General features: G+C 41.4%; 1 protein-coding gene across 2 annotated transcripts in view; it reads left to right on the forward strand.

Moving 5' to 3' along the window:
* The first annotated feature begins 2,891 nt into the window (after nucleotides 1-2,891).
* Nucleotides 2,892-16,556, forward strand: part of TAF1 (TATA-box binding protein associated factor 1) — a 239,984-nt gene continuing 226,319 nt past the window's right edge. For both annotated transcript variants that reach the window (XM_053699102.1, XM_053699103.1), the window contains exons 1-4: nucleotides 2,892-3,021; nucleotides 6,309-6,426; nucleotides 15,852-15,968; nucleotides 16,095-16,217. In XM_053699102.1, the coding sequence (XP_053555077.1) occupies nucleotides 2,914-3,021; nucleotides 6,309-6,426; nucleotides 15,852-15,968; nucleotides 16,095-16,217 (466 nt within the window). In that variant the 5' untranslated portion in view covers nucleotides 2,892-2,913. The remainder of the gene's footprint in view (nucleotides 3,022-6,308; nucleotides 6,427-15,851; nucleotides 15,969-16,094; nucleotides 16,218-16,556) is intronic.

Below are 16,556 nucleotides of genomic sequence, written 5' to 3' on the forward strand. Positions count from 1 at the left end.
AGCAATACAAGTAGTCCGCCATTCTCTAACACGCTCAATACAGCGTGGTCTGGGGGGGCGTGTACCCATCCGGGCTACCATCACGTCTAATCACAGAACGTAATGCCCTAAGCATTGTTGGATGTTGCCATGGCGACATGCGGTGACGAAACTGCTTGCACCAAAGAGAGGCTAGCGTATACAAGTCAGCAACAGGTTGTCATGGCAACCCTTAACATTCGATATATATATGTCATTAACCTGTAACCTGACAACTGCCACACCTGACTACTTCATACTGCCACCCAACTGACTAAATTTTTGGTGGAGAATAATGTATAGGCAGGCTCAGTAGCAATACACAACTGGGAGCTAGCTGGTGATTGGTGGCTACACATATGCATCTTGTAGTGTATTGCTGCTTTGGTTCTGACTATTATCTATGTGTTTAACTCCTTTGCACTGGGCTATATGCAAGCAATAAAATGCTGTACTTCATGCCCTTTTACATTTTAGAGAAAATATGTAAAATCAAAGTATGCACAAAAAAATATATTTGTATTAGTTACTAGACTGAAAAAATGTATTAAAGGGACATTAAACACAGCCCCTAAAAAAATGTTTAAGCATAGAAACAGCATTGTTTTCATGCTACTGTACCACAAAGAAATTTATCCTAAAGATGCTAGAGAGTCTCACATTTTCCCTTTGAGCAGTGCATTGCCAAAGCAAGGGAGATTAGGAACATTAATTCCACCAGGCTTTCAAGGGGTATGCCCATTCTGAAATAAAAAAGCCCTGTAGATTATTTTTTTTATGCAATGCTTAGTTGTTGACAGTGACGTGCAGTGACGTCAGAGGCTGGTGAGGCAGTGGCAGGATACGCCTTCATTCTTTAGATATCATTTGTTGAAGAAATAGCAATGCACATGGGTGAGCCAATCACATGAGGTATCTATGTGCAGCCATTAATCAGCAGCTACTGAGCATATTTAGATATGATTTTCAACAAAGGACATCAAAAGAATGAAGAAAATTAGATATTAGATGTAAATTGGAAAGTTATTTAAATTTGCATATGGGTTTCATGTCCCTTTAAATGGTGTCTTGGAAAACTGGTCAACTTAGTAAACATCTGATTTTAGTCTAAAAGGATTGTAACAGAAACTCTTGCCATATAACACAATGCTTGCTCTGATTATGAGATCTAGAAATCCATGCCCATTAAAATATGTTTAAAACATACTTTTTACTTTAATGCTGCAAATTATGCTTATAGATTCTTTCATTACATAAGGGATGAGAGTCAGAGGGGGAGGAAGAGAGACAGAGAGAGAGAGAAAGAGACCATGAGGGAGAACAACACATAAGGAGAGAGATGGATAGATAGAGAGAGAGACACACACACACACACACACACACACACAAGGGGGGGGGAGAGGGACCACTGCATTTTTAAGTAATAAAACAGCAGAGCTACAGAGACTAAGTGAGACAGACTATAACTAAATGAGACCATACATTAGTGTGCAGTACAGAGGCAAACTGCTAAGTTAGTGGGTGTAAAGTTTGAGTAAACAAAATACAAAAACGACCCTGCTGTAAAAGAGTAAACAAACACTAAACCACATTCATTAAATTATCATTTTCACTAACAGAATCCCTTTCAGTAAAATCTTACTTTAATAAGATGTGGCTGAAATACTGCAGTGCTCTCTGTGCCTCTTTTCCTGCTGTGTAAGGATTCAGGAAGTGATAGTGGCACATTCCACTGCACTTAGAGGGGAAGAACAGAACTCTCTTTTTCACTTTAGCAAAGCTAGCAGGTTCACAGGACAGCAACAAAATAAATGAAAGTTGTTTTTTTCCGTTTTTGTTTTGATTTATATGATTTAACATCCAGCCCCAACCCTATGTTCCACTTACTAATGCCTCTCACTGGATTGGTTCAGCCCAAATAGGACTGCCTCAAATAAGCAGTTAATGGGCCATGCAATGATCTTAACCACTTGCATCCAGTAGATGGCGCAGCATGTTGTGTAATGGTGGGCAGACCTGCTTGTGCCTCTCCATTGCACAACATATAGCTGTGAGAAAAAAAAATGCTGGGGAAAAAAAATTACAATTTTTTTTTAAAGCCAATAAAAAAATATATATATTTTTGCCCATATCAGAGGTGAAGCACTGCCTCTAGTGACTGCACATCACTGGTTGTTGATATATACCATGCATACATAAGCAAACTGCATTTTTATGCCACTTTAGTTATTAAATCACTTGCAATGCATTGTCTTACAAGGTGGTCACCTGATAGGAATGCATCAATGCAATTCTCCTGCACTGACACAAGGTACACTAAATAAAGCATATGCAGATTTAAAGGGATATACAAGTACAAAAACAAAATGCTCTGTTAGTGCATCATATTCTTGAACTATTGCTTGTATATATAATTACAGTATGTGTTTAACCCAGTGAAGGTATTAAATAGTTAAAGTCAGATCAGGAACAGAAATGCACTACTGGGAGCTGAATGCATCGAGCTAATGACGAGACAAAGTGTAAGGCCATCAGCAGCGTAGAATATATAATCTACATATTATTTTTCAAGAGATATCCCTTTAACGTTGCAAAAAAAAAAAAAATATATATATATATACACCATGTCTCCTTAGCGGTTATACAGAGTTCTATGCAACACATCCTCTCAGCACTCAAAAGCAGGTGCAAACACGGGACACCAAGGGTAAAATATTCGAGCCTCTCAAGTTGTGCTACTACTGCAGCCGCGGCGACAAGTGATCACTGCAGTCATGTGACGTGACGTCACAGTTTCTGGGGCATGGTGGGATCTAGCAGCTATCTTACCAATTTTGTTTCACTTGTTACGATTATTGCCGCTTCCGGTTTGAAAGTGTACGCTTCCGGTTTGCTATGTCGGACTCAGAAAGCGATGAGGAACGTCCGTTTTCTCTTACCGGATTTTTATTTGGGAATATTAATGAAGATGGGCAGCTGGAGGATGATTCCGTGCTTGATAAAGTGAGTTGATCAAATGGCAGAGATAAACAGGTGTTGAAGAGCTGTGGACTGTAGATATCAGTGCTGCATCTGAAAGAGTAATGAAACGATATTTAGGATGATCATCTAAAGTTGAGACAGAATAGAAAGCAAGCACATGGACAAAGAGTGTAGAGATAAAGTGCATGGAGAGACAGAGAGAGTGCATTGGGGTAACTGTAGTGCATAGGGAGAGTGCATTGGGGTAACTGTAGTTCACAGAGAGAGTGCATTGGGGTAACTGTAGTGCACAGAGAGAGTGCATTGGGGTAACTGTAGTGCACAGAGACAGTGCATTTGGGTAACTGGCGTGCACAGGGAGAGTGCATTGGGGTAACTGGCGTACACAGGGAGAGTGCATTGGGGTAACTGGCGTGCACAGGGAGAGTGCATTGGGGTAACTGGCGTGCACAGGGAGAGTGCATTGGGGTAACTGGCGTGCACAGGGAGAGTGCGTTGGGGTAACTGGCGTGCACAGGGAGAGTGCGTTGGGGTAACTGGCGTGCACAGGGAGAGTGCGTTGGGGTAACTGGCGTGCACAGGGAGAGTGCGTTGGGGTAACTGGCGTGCACAGGGAGAGTGCGTTGGGGTAACTGGCGTGCACAGGGAGAGTGCGTTGGGGTAACTGGCGTGCACAGGGAGAGTGCGTTGGGGTAACTGGCGTGCACAGGGAGAGTGCGTTGGGGTAACTGGCGTGCACAGGGAGAGTGCGTTGGGGTAACTGGCGTGCACAGGGAGAGTGCGTTGGGGTAACTGGCGTGCACAGGGAGAGTGCGTTGGGGTAACTGGAGTGCACAGAGAGAGACTGCGTTGGGGTAACTGGAGTGCACAAAGAGACAGAGAGTGCTTTGGGATAACTGGAGTGCATAGAGAGACAGAGATAATGCATGGGGGTAACTGGAGTGCATGGAGAGACAGAGAGAGTGCATGGTGGTAACTGGAGTGCATGGAGAGACAGAGAGAGTGCATGGGGGTAACTGGAGTGCATGGAGAGACAGAGAGAGTGCACATGAGCACTTGGAGTGCAGACAGAGAGAGAGAATGCACGAGGGGCACCTGGAGTATGGACAGAGAGTGCACATGGGCACCTGGAGTATTATTCCTTTTACAGGGAGACCGTTCAAAACAATCTCTTCAGGGGAACCTCAGACAGATTGATACAAATTGAAGAAACCTTCAAAACGTAGTCACATATCATAGGCAAAACAGTTGTCCATTGTCTAAAAAGGCACTCTAGTACACTATAAAAAGACAATGCAATAACACTTACTTTGAATGTCAAATAAGCAATAGATTTTTTTCCTGACAAATTTATTTTTACTCCCATTTTCCGTCCCCCTGTATCATGTGACAGACAATTACTGACTAGTATACACTCAACAGAAACTGCTCTTACTAAAGTAACAAATGACCTTTTATCAGATAAAGCAAAGGGCCACTACTCCTTACTAATTCTTCTTGACCTGTCCGCTGCTTTTGACACAGTTGACCATCCTCTCCTTAAATTTTGTTAATTAATTTGGTATCCAAGGCACAGCCCTCTCCTGGTTTGCCTCATATCTCTAAAACCGCTCGTTTTCAGTTTCCTTTAACAACATATCTTCTAATCCTTTACCTCTCTCAGTTGGAGTACCGCAAGGCTCTGTCTTGGGTCCCTTGCTTTTCTCTCTATACATCCTCCCTTAGAAAACTTATACCCTCCTTTGGCTTCCAGTACCACTTATATGCTGATGAAACCCAAATCTATCTTTCCTATCCTGATATCTCTCCCTCTTTACTCAACCAGGTTTTCAACTTCCTCTCTGCAATTTCCTCTTGGATGTCTTCACACTACCTCCAACTTAATTTGTCCAAAACTGAGCTGCTTCTTATCCCCCCTCTTCAAGACATCCAACATCTGACATTTCTCTGATTGTCAGAGACTCTATTCTCAACACCTCACCCCAGGTCCGCTGTCTTGGGGTCACACTTGACTCAGAACTCACATTCAACCCACATATACAAGCGCTTACTAAATCCTGCCGTGCACACCTACGCAACATTTCCAGAATTTGTCCCTTTCTTACTCAAAAAACGACAAAAATACTAATTAATTCCTTCATTTTGTCATGCATTGATTATTGCAATCTACTTCTAAATGGCCTTCCAAAACACCACCTCTCCTCCCTAAAATCTATTATGAATGCTTCAGCTAGACTAATCCACCTATGTCGCGGATCTACATCAGCTACTATACTCTGCCAGTACTACACTGGCTCCCCATACACTCCAGAATACATTTTAAAGTATTAACCCTAACTTACAAAGCACTCAACAGTCTAACTCCCAACTCTATTTCCTCTCTCATTGTAAAATATTCCCCATCCCGTCCTCTTCGATCAACCTCTGACCTACGTCTCTCTACTCCTATAATCTCAATATTCCACTCCCGCATCCAAGGCTTCTCACGTGCTGCTCCTGTCCTCTGGAACTCTCTACCCGCTCCATAAGACTGTCTCCAACCTTGTATAGCTTCAGACGCTCCTGTTACCCACCTATTTAGAGAGGCTTAACATCTCTCTCCTCCATCTCTCATCCTAACCAAACTAATACATGAACTGCCTGACCCACTGCTGCAACTACAAACCATGGGACAAGCTACCCCAACCTTATGTCTCTGCACCCTCAATCTGTAGACTGTGAGCTCTCTGCAGCAGGGCCCTCTTCCTCCTGTACTAGATTTTAGTTTATGTTTTGTATTTTATCACAAATCCTTGTCATTGTATACCCCTATCTTTGTACCCAGCGCTACAGAATTTTGTGTTGCTATACAAATAAATGATAATAATAATAATATACGTAGACCCTGTGAGCTTGTGCACATGCTCAGTAGGATTTTGTTCCCCAGAATATGTGTATATAAAAAGACTGTGCAAAGTTTGATAATGGAAGAAAATTGGAAAGTGTCTTAAAACTGCATGCTCTGTCTGAATCATAAAAGTTTATTTTGACTTGTCCCTTTAAATCTATATGTCATTGGTTGTTTTAGCTTCTTAAACGTATTCAGTTTTCTATGACTTGTGCTTATTAGTTGTACATGTTGAAGTAATGGATTGAATGCTTTCATCTTTTGTATTGTGCATTTTTGTCTTTAATATATAAGTACATTAATCTTATCATGAAAGTTAACCATGTACATTTGTGTGCCTGTCTAGTTCTAATGTGAGTGTGTGCATGATTTTACTGGCCTCGTAAAGAAAAGATTTAATACATTATTTTCTTGCTGTTAGGAATCAAAGAAACACCTGGCAGGTCTGGGAGCGCTGGGCCTTGGGAACTTAATCACAGAAATCACATCCAGTGTGGACGAGGGCGCAGGGACAGAAGGAGTCAACGTGGATGAGGATGGTATAGGACAGGATCTTAAATATGTATTTTTGTTGAAGGACACCTATATGTAAATTAAGCATCTTCATTTTCTTTTGATGTGTGTATGTGTGTGTGTGTGTATATATATATATATATATATATATATATATATATATATATATATATATATATATATATATATATATATATGTATGTATATATATATATACACACACACACATACATATATATATGTGTGTGTGTGTGTATGTGTGTATATATATATATATATATATATATATATACATACATACATACATACATACATACATACATACATACATACATACATACATACATATACAAAAAGAAACAGGCACAGGCACTCACCAGTATTTAAATAAAGGATATCTTTTAATCCCACAAGGTGTGACGTTTCGTAGTATTACCTCCTTCCTCAGACATAACAAGAAAGTTAAAGGGACATGAAACCCAATTTTTTTTCTTTTGTGATTTAGATCATAAAATGTTTAAAATGAGCATGTCATTTTAAACAACTTTCTAATTCACTTCTATTATCTAATTTACTTAATTCTCTTGATATAATTTCCTGAAAAGCATATCTAGATAGGCTCAGTAGCTGCTGATTGGTTGTTGCACATAGATGCCTTGTGTGATTGGCTCACCCATGTGCATTTCTATTTCTTCAACAAAGGATATCTAGAGAATTAAGCAAATTAGATAATAGAAGTAAATTGTAATGTTGTTTAAAATTTTATTCTCTACCTGAATCATGAAAGAAAAATGTTGGGTTTAGTGTCCCTTTAATAACAGCAACCTCTATATATACACGTGTGAACATAAAACCACCTACTAATCATAATCAAGTGATTTGAATCAGCTGGAAGCATCAGGGGCATAGCATGAGTCACTAGGGGCTTCGTCCGTAGCCGTAGTAACCAGCCAAACAAGTTTAAACTAAACAACGTGGCTAATTAGATAAAAAACAATATTGCTCTTATGCTAACACTATACATCCATAATCAACAACTACAACTTAATATGCGCGGACTGCGGAGGTACTCATAAATACAACAGCAACTTCTATGGCCATAAGCAAAAGTATAATGACTAACAGTAAAATACTATGCAGTCATATATCTATGCGGGCAAATTACATAAGTCTGAAAGGTGATATAACTGCTATCAACATAATATGAAAAGAAAGAAAAAAGTAACCTCTATATATACACACGTGTGAACATAAAACCACCTACTAATCATAATCAAGTGATTTGAATCAGCTGGAAGCATCAGGCGCATAGCATGAGTCACTAGGGGCGTCGTCCGTAGCCTTATATACAGAGGTTGCTGTTATTCACTTTCTTGTTATGTCTGAGGAAGGAGGTAATACTCCGAAACGTCACACCTTGTGGGATTAAAAGATATCTTTTACTTAAATACCGGTGAGTGCCTGCTTCTTTTTGAACCCAGTTCAAAGATTTGTGAGTGCCATACTCTGCGTGTACAATGTAAATTAATAAAATAGTAAATATAAACTCTTAAAGATAAATACACATGATGAAACAGCAGGTATTAACAGCAGCAAAAAGACTCATATAATGACATGTGAACTGGTAAACCTGGACCAATTAACATCAAATTAGTTTTTAACTCCAAACAAACCATGTTAACTGCTCATCTGCTACAATCAAACCTTGTAGCAGATGAGCAGTTAACATAGTTTGTTTGGAGTTAAAAACTAATTCACCTTGAGAATGAGAAGGTATCTTAAATGATGTTAATTAGTCCAGGTTTTACAAAAACATTAGTTTTCCTTGCTGGTGTCCTCAATCAAGCCTAATAACCACTGGTCATCAAGGACAAGCAACAGTCATTATTCTGTAGGGAAAAGATACCCCTGGGGAGATCTACCATACTCCAAGAAGATTATATGCCAATACCTTACCTCATAGGATTAAGGTTTTATCCTGTAAATTTGAATTTCAGCTATATCCATCAGGATTGAATTTAAACACGTTACCAGTTCACATATGTCATTATATGAGTCTTTTTACTGCTGTTAATACCTGCTGTTTCTTCATGTGTATTTATCTTTAAGAGTTTATATTTACTGTTTTATTAATTTACATTGTACATATAGATTTGATACTACAGAACCACTGCTATCTATTTTCCCTTTTGTTCCTCTACATTTCCATTTTTTCCATTGGGAGAGTGTTCCAGTTCTCTTTTTCCCTTAAAGAGATAGCAGCTTAGGGTTCTGGTTACTGTTCTGGGGAAAGGAAAGTTTTTGTGATCTAGTCCCTATTTTTCTTCAGTCTCAGTTTGTAGCGCCCGTTTTTTTCCGCTTTTTGTCTCTCTCTCTCTCTCTCTCTCTCTCTCTCTCTCTCTCTCTATCTATATATATATATATATATATATATATATATATATACACACACACACAGGAAATAAGGATGCACTCTCCAGGATTTTCAATGTTACCCGTTTAATGTAACGTTTCGGGGGGTTATCCCCTTCGTCAGACAGTACAAAATAAGTGCACACCCTATCAACCCCCGTGCCTTTTAAACTATGCTGAGTGTTACAGTTCAAGGTCACCACCTGTGTTGCCACTCCCACCTGTAGCAAACAACAGGTGAAGTCCCCCTCACTGTACTCCAAAGTGTATGTCTATCTACAATCTAAACACCCGAAATTGCCATATCACAAGATAAATATATCACATAGGGATCTGATCCCATAAAAAAAAAAGCCCCACAGCATAATGTGATCCTAAATCTTTGAACAACCGTGTGTGTCAGATACAGTAGCAATAGGTTGTCATGGCAACCCTAAATAACAACTACGGCCCCCAGACCATGGGTATGGCACAACACGGCCAATCAAAGAACAGAAGAATGGAGGAGCGCCCCTCACCCAACCAATGACAGAACACCAAATGTATAAACAACACAGATGCAATCATCAGTGTATCGCAACATTTGCGTAAGTTCCAATACATACAGTGATACATAAATGCATAGATGCAGGTCTCCTCAACAAACAAAGACATAATCTGACTGAATCGTAGAAGCGAACCGTAATCCACGCTAGATTCGTTGGCAACGGACCCTTCAGCTACAGAAAATGTAAGCCACATAGAGGTGCGGTACTCGGATTCAATCAGATCGAAGATACAAAAGGAAGAGAGATATAGACATAAAGGAAACGCTAGCCAGCTTACTCAAATGCTTGGGGTTGACCACCAGTTAGATAATAGTGGCGCACCACAAAGAGGATAAAACCATAGATCCTCTTATGCAACGGGCCACGCCGTTCAGCTTAATGTGTGTGCGGCAGTATTAACCAAAGGGAAGGGGAGACAATACAAATGTACAACAATACTAGTAGAGAGTGTGACAATAGTGTATTTAAAATGTCATTCTCAGTGCTGAAAAGTGTGCATGAGCTGAGGTTGATAACAATGTTATCCTTCATTACCGCGGGGGTCTGGGCGGTTTTTGCTTTGTATCCACTCTGGGGTGGGGTCTTGGCCTCCCTTGTTTTTTGATCGTTTTACAACCCCTTGGACTTCAGTTGTTGTGTTGATTATTGGTTGTGGGGCAGTGTCACCTTCCGAGGCTGATCCAGAGCTGTCCACCATCTGTAGATTCTTAGGTTTTCTATAATAGTACCTCTTTTGCCGACTACCTTGGTCCTGGCGTCATTCTGGTCTGGGGTTCAGCCATAAATATACTCTTTTATCCCTGTAGTCATTCGTGACTGCTTCTAGTTTGTTGTTTTTGAAGTCAATTGGCTCCTTCTCATATGATTTTACCTGGTTATTCAATTTTTTGAGCCTGGGCTGCACCACTTGCAGTGCCTTACAGACAGGACCTTACTTTACCCACCCAACGAAAAAAGTGAAATATAAACACAAATATCTCCTTACATGTACAACTACATACATAGTCTATCTACTACACTGCACCTGTGGCCTTTTTTACGTTGGGAAAAATGACTCATGACCTGAGGACACAAATGGCCAACCATAGGTCATCTATACAGTTGGCCATTCAGAAGGGTACATTGGACCAACCGGTGGCCAGGCACTTCATCCAAAGAGGACACACTGTGATTGACTTAAAATACACCATCATTGATCATGTCCCACACCTCCCTAGAGATGGGGACAGGGGAAGGTTCTTCTCCAAAGAGAAGCCAGGTGGACCCACAGGCTGGGGACCCTCCCCCCAATGGGTTAAATACCCATTTAGGCTAAGCTGAACGGCGTGGCCCATTGCATAAGAGGATCTATAGTTTTATCCTCTTTGTGGTGCGCCACTATTATCTAACTGGTTGTCAACCACAAGCATTTGAGTAAGCTGGCTAGCGTTTCCTTTATGTCTATATCTCTCTGCCTTTTGTATCTTCGATCTGATTGGATCCGAGTACCGCACCTCTATGTGGCTTACATTTTCTGTAGCTGAAGGGTCCGTTGCCAACGCATCTAGCGTGGATTACGGTGCGCTTCTACGATTCAGTCAGATTATGTCTTTGTTTGTTGAGGAGACCTGCATCTATACATTTATGTATCACTGTATGTATTGTAACTTACGCAAATGTTGCGATACACTGATGATTACATCTGTGTTGTTTATACATTTGGTGTTCTGTCGTTGGTTGGGTGAGGGGCGCTCCTCAATTCTTCTGTTCTTTGATTGGCCGTGTTATGCCATACTCATGGTCTGAGGGTTGTAGTTGTTATTTAGCGTTGCCATGACAACCTATTGCTACTGTATCTGACACACACGGTTGTTCAAAGATTTAGGATCACATTATGCTGTGGGCCTTTTCTTTTATGGGATCAGATCCCTATGTGATATATTTATCTTGTGATATAGCAATTTTGGGTGTTTAGATTGTAGAGAGACACACACTTTGGAGTATAGTGAGGGGGTCTTCACCTGTTGTTTGCTACAGGTGGGAGTGGCAACACAGGTGGGACCTGAAACTGTAACACTCAGCATAGTTTAAAAGGCACGGTGGTTGATAGGGTGTGCACTTATTTTGTACTGTCTGACGAAGGGGATAACACCCGAAACATTACATTAACTTCTTTCCTGTTATCTATTCCTTGCAAGCACCCTGGGTGGATGAAACCGTGAGTGCTGGCCTACCTACTAGTTATATATATATATATATATATATCTATATCTATATCTATCTCTCTCTCTCTCTCTCTCTCTCTCTCTCTCTCTCTCTCTCTCTCTCTCTCTCTCTCTCTCTCTCTCTCTCTCTCTCTCTCTCTCTCTCTCTCTCTCTCTCTCTCTCTCTCTCTCTCTCTCTCTCTCTCTTTTTCTCTCTCTCTCTCTCTCTCTCTCTCTTTCTTTTTCTCTCTCTCTTTCTTTTTCTCTCTCTCTTTCTTTTTCTCTCTCTCTCTCTCTTTTTCTCTCTCTCTCTCTCTCTCTCTTTTTCTCTCTCTCTCTCTTTTTCTCTCTCTCTCTCTTTTTCTCTCTCTCTCTCTTTTTCTCTCTCTCTCTCTTTTTCTCTCTCTCTCTTTTTCTCTCTCTCGAAGCCGGACAGTGGTATCTGTATATAGATCTATGGTGAATAACCCAAAACATTTGGAGCCAGGAGTTAAATTCTAGGAGCCAGAGGCTCCTGGGTTTGTCAAGCCCTGTATAATCTATAAATTATAATACCAATAATAAAAATGTTCCTGGTTTTTGCTAGATTGACCATGGGTAGAGTAATGCTATTCTGTTCTATTTAAGCTCCTCTTTTATTTTTTGCCTAGCTAAGCATTGTGTCCTACTTCCAAGCTCTTTTACTTTGGTACTGTCTGATAATAGTGTTATTTATCCTCATAAAAGGACATTTTAGTGTAAAAATGAAATGCTTAATTTTTTTTTGGACTTTGTTTTACTGTATGTTTAGCCCAGGCAGAGGAATTTAAAGTGATGGTAAACTCTCACTCTTTATAAAACCAGATCAGGAATGTTAGTGATATTTTAGATGGAGTTTAATTCAGCAGTTGTAATGAAGATGCGCTATAACTTACATTTTAATATAGATATGAAATTCAAATACCCTGCGCTCCGCTGCTCACTCCAAATATCAATTTTTCTATGAGCTAAAGGTTTAAATTGTTGTTCAGTCAGCTGCTGATTGGACATCAATTCAAACCTTTAGCTAACAGCAAAATTGACTTTTGAAATGGGTGGCGGAGGGAGGGGTATTTGAATTTCATATCTATATTAAAATGTAAGTTATAGCGCATCTTCATTACAACTGCTGAATTAAACACCACCTAAAATATCACTAACATTCCGGATCTGGTTTTATAAAGGGTGAGAGTTTACCATCACTTTAATACATAGTCAAACTTGTGCTCCTGCACCACTTCATATGAGGAATACAGGTGGTGAGCAAATGAGACTTTGTAATACGTCCATATGCTCCAATCACCGGCCATATTCTCCTCAGGAGCAAAAGAAGTTTTCAGGACAGCAAATTCAACTATGTGGGTAACCATTGGTAAAAGAAATCAACATAAATGTAGAATTTTACGTTTATGCTACAATTTCCATTTATGTGCCACACTTGCTTACATTTGAAATAGTACAATTTTATTGTTCCTATTATTAATTGTGATTAATTAAAAAAGGCATTTGTGTGTTGAATAACCTAACATTATTTTGTGAGAGTTGTACCTGTCAGCCAGTGGATATCTAGGTATCAATTGCACTTACTGTCAGATTCACTTTAAATTTAAATAGCGGTTACTTATCTGCTGCTCTTTTCTATACATTATAGACATTTTTTGGGTACATTTAAGCCTCAAAAGTTTGTGGAAAAACATTTTCAAATCATTTAGTTCTTCTTTTTATGTTTCACTTACAGCACTATTCAATTGCAACATTCTGGACCGATTAAAGTTTTTGATTTCCCTGACAATATTATTATAATCCTAGCACTGGTAGCACCTGTAGTGAGGGCAAAGAGAGAAAGAGAGTGCACAGGGGGCAACTAAAGTGCAGAAAGAGAGAGAGAGTGCTTAGGGACACCAGAAGTGAGAGAGAGAGTGCATGGGGACTCCTGAAGTGAGAGAGAGTGCATGGGGACTCCTGAAGTGTGAGAGAGAGTGCATGGGGACTCCTGAAGTGTGAGAGAGAGTGCATGGGGACTCCTGAAGTGTGAGAGAGAGTGCATGGGGACTCCTGAAGTGTGAGAGAGAGTGCATGGGGACACCTGAAGTGTGAGAGAGAGTGCATGGGGACACCTGAAGTGTGAGAGAGAGTGCATGGGGACACCTGAAGTGTGAGAGAGAGTGCATGGGGACACCTGAAGTGTGAGAGAGAGTGCATGGGGACACCTGAAGTGTGAGAGAGAGTGCATGGGGACACCTGAAGTGTGAGAGAGAGTGCATGGGGACACCTGAAGTGTGAGAGAGAGTGCATGGGGACACCTGAAGTGTGAGAGAGAGTGCATGGGGACACCTGAAGTGTGAGAGAGAGTGCATGGGGACACCTGAAGTGTGAGAGAGAGTGCATGGGGACACCTGAAGTGTGAGAGAGAGTGCATGGGGACACCTGAAGTGTGAGAGAGAGTGCATGGGGACACCTGAAGTGTGAGAGAGAGTGCATGGGGACACCTGAAGTGTGAGAGAGAGTGCATGGGGACACCTGAAGTGTGAGAGAGAGTGCATGGGGACACCTGAAGTGTGAGAGAGAGTGCATGGGGACACCTGAAGTGTGAGAGAGAGTGCATGGGGACACCTGAAGTGTGAGAGAGAGTGCATGGGGACACCTGAAGTGTGAGAGAGAGTGCATGGGGACTCCTGAAGTGTGAGAGAGAGTGCATGGGGACACCTGAAGTGTGAGAGAGAGTGCATGGGGACACCTGAAGTGTGAGAGAGAGTGCATGGGGACACCTGAAGTGTGAGAGAGAGTGCATGGGGACACCTGAAGTGTGAGAGAGAGTGCATGGGGACACCTGAAGTGTGAGAGAGAGTGCATGGGGACACCTGAAGTGTGAGAGAGAGTGCATGGGGACACCTGAAGTGTGAGAGAGAGTGCATGGGGACACCTGAAGTGTGAGAGAGAGTGCATGGGGACACCTGAAGTGTGAGAGAGAGTGCATGGGGACACCTGAAGTGTGAGAGAGAGTGCATGGGGACACCTGAAGTGTGAGAGAGAGTGCATGGGGACACCTGAAGTGTGAGAGAGAGTGCATGGGGACACCTGAAGTGTGAGAGAGAGTGCATGGGGACACCTGAAGTGTGAGAGAGAGTGCATGGGGACACCTGAAGTGTGAGAGAGAGTGCATGGGGACACCTGAAGTGTGAGAGAGAGTGCATGGGGACACCTGAAGTGTGAGAGAGAGAGTGCATGGGGACACCTGAAGAGAGAGAGAGAGAGTGCATGGGGACACCTGAAGAGAGAGAGAGAGAGTGCATGGGGACACCTGAAGAGAGAGAGAGAGAGAGTGCATGGGGACACCTGAAGAGAGAGAGAGAGAGAGTGCATGGGGACACCTGAAGAGAGAGAGAGAGAGAGTGCATGGGGACGCCTGAAGTGTGAGAAAGAGAGTGCATGGGGACACCTGAAGTGTGAGAAAGAGAGTGCATGGGGACACCTGAAGTGTGAGAAAGAGAGTGCATGGGGACACCTGAAGAGAGAGAGAGAGAGTGCATGGGGACGCCTGAAGTGTGAGAGAGAGAGTGCATGCGGATGCCTGAAGTGATAGAGTGCATGGGGGCAGCTGAAGTGCAAACAGAGAGAGTTCATGGGGATGCCTGAAGTGAGAAAGAGAGTGCATGGGAGCAACTGGAGTGCAAACAGAGAGAGTTCATGGAGATGCCTGAAGTGAGAGAGTACATGGGGACGCCTGAAGTGAGAGAGAGAGTGTGCATGGGGGCAGCTGGAGTGCAAATAGAGAGAGTTCATGGGGACACCTGGATTTTGGACAGAGTGTGCACGGGCATATTAAAGCCTTTGATTTTCCTGACACTTTTATTATTATTATTATTATTATTATTATTATTATTATGTTTATAAAAGTCCTGCATTTATCAGAGAACACAGGGGCTGCATGGTTATGGCCAAACAGAAATGTACAAACTGATATAGACAATGTTGTTGTTTCTATTTATAAGAAACAAGAGCCTATATTTATCTTGACTTATTAGGGATGTCTCTTACTGTGCATTAGGGCAAGGCTCGCAAACCCAGGAAGCTCCTAAATATTCTCACTGGCTCCTAAATTTTAATCAGATTTGTCAGCCCCTGCATTAGAGTAATGTATTAGTCAGGGATGCTGGCCACAAGTGGAACTGAATGTAGTGGGTTTTTTTTTAATTCAGAACATAAATGTTTATCTTTAAGGATGTATTTTCATGCTTGTTCTTTTCTGATGCACATTGTATCTCCTGATATCTAAGCTATTTTTTGCAGGTTGGGTTAAAAGCACAGATGATGCCATTGATTACTCTGATATCAACGAAGTGGCCGAGGATGAGTCCCGTAGATACAGGCAGGCAATGGGGACACTTCACCTTACACGGAGAGCAGGTGCTTGAGTGACACCATAGAGGGGCATATAGATGTCTATAGTAGTAAAGTGAATCATGCTGGCAGAACATTGTTAGCAAGAGCTGGATTTTTTACTGTGCCTGATAACTTTGTGTTAATTTGTAGATGATGATGATGATGATGACTATGATGCAGACTGTGAGGATATTGATTCCAAGCTGATGCCTCCGCCACCACCGCCTCCGGTGGCCGGCAGAAAGGAAGAGGAACGGGGATCAGCGTCTTCAGGTAATAATGTTGTTAAAGGGACATGAAACCCAACATTTTTCTTATTTTTCTGCACTTCTGGGAGCTAGCGGAAAAAATTTGGTGAGCCAATTAAAAGAGGCACATATGTGCAGCCACCAATCACCAGATAGCTACTAGTAGTGTATTAGTGCTCCTGAGCCTACCTAGGTATGCTTTTAAACAAAGGATAACAATAGAAAAAAGCAAATAAGGTAATAGAAGTAAATTGGAAAGTTGTTCAAAATGTAATGCTTTGTCTTGTGAATTTTGACTTTGCTTTCCTTTTAAGTCGTTTCAGCCATGAGATAAAATATTCATAAATGTGTTGACATTTTCTAA

This window comes from Bombina bombina, chromosome 1 (assembly GCF_027579735.1).
Source record: "Bombina bombina isolate aBomBom1 chromosome 1, aBomBom1.pri, whole genome shotgun sequence".
In the NCBI taxonomy this organism is placed as follows: domain Eukaryota; kingdom Metazoa; phylum Chordata; class Amphibia; order Anura; family Bombinatoridae; genus Bombina; species Bombina bombina.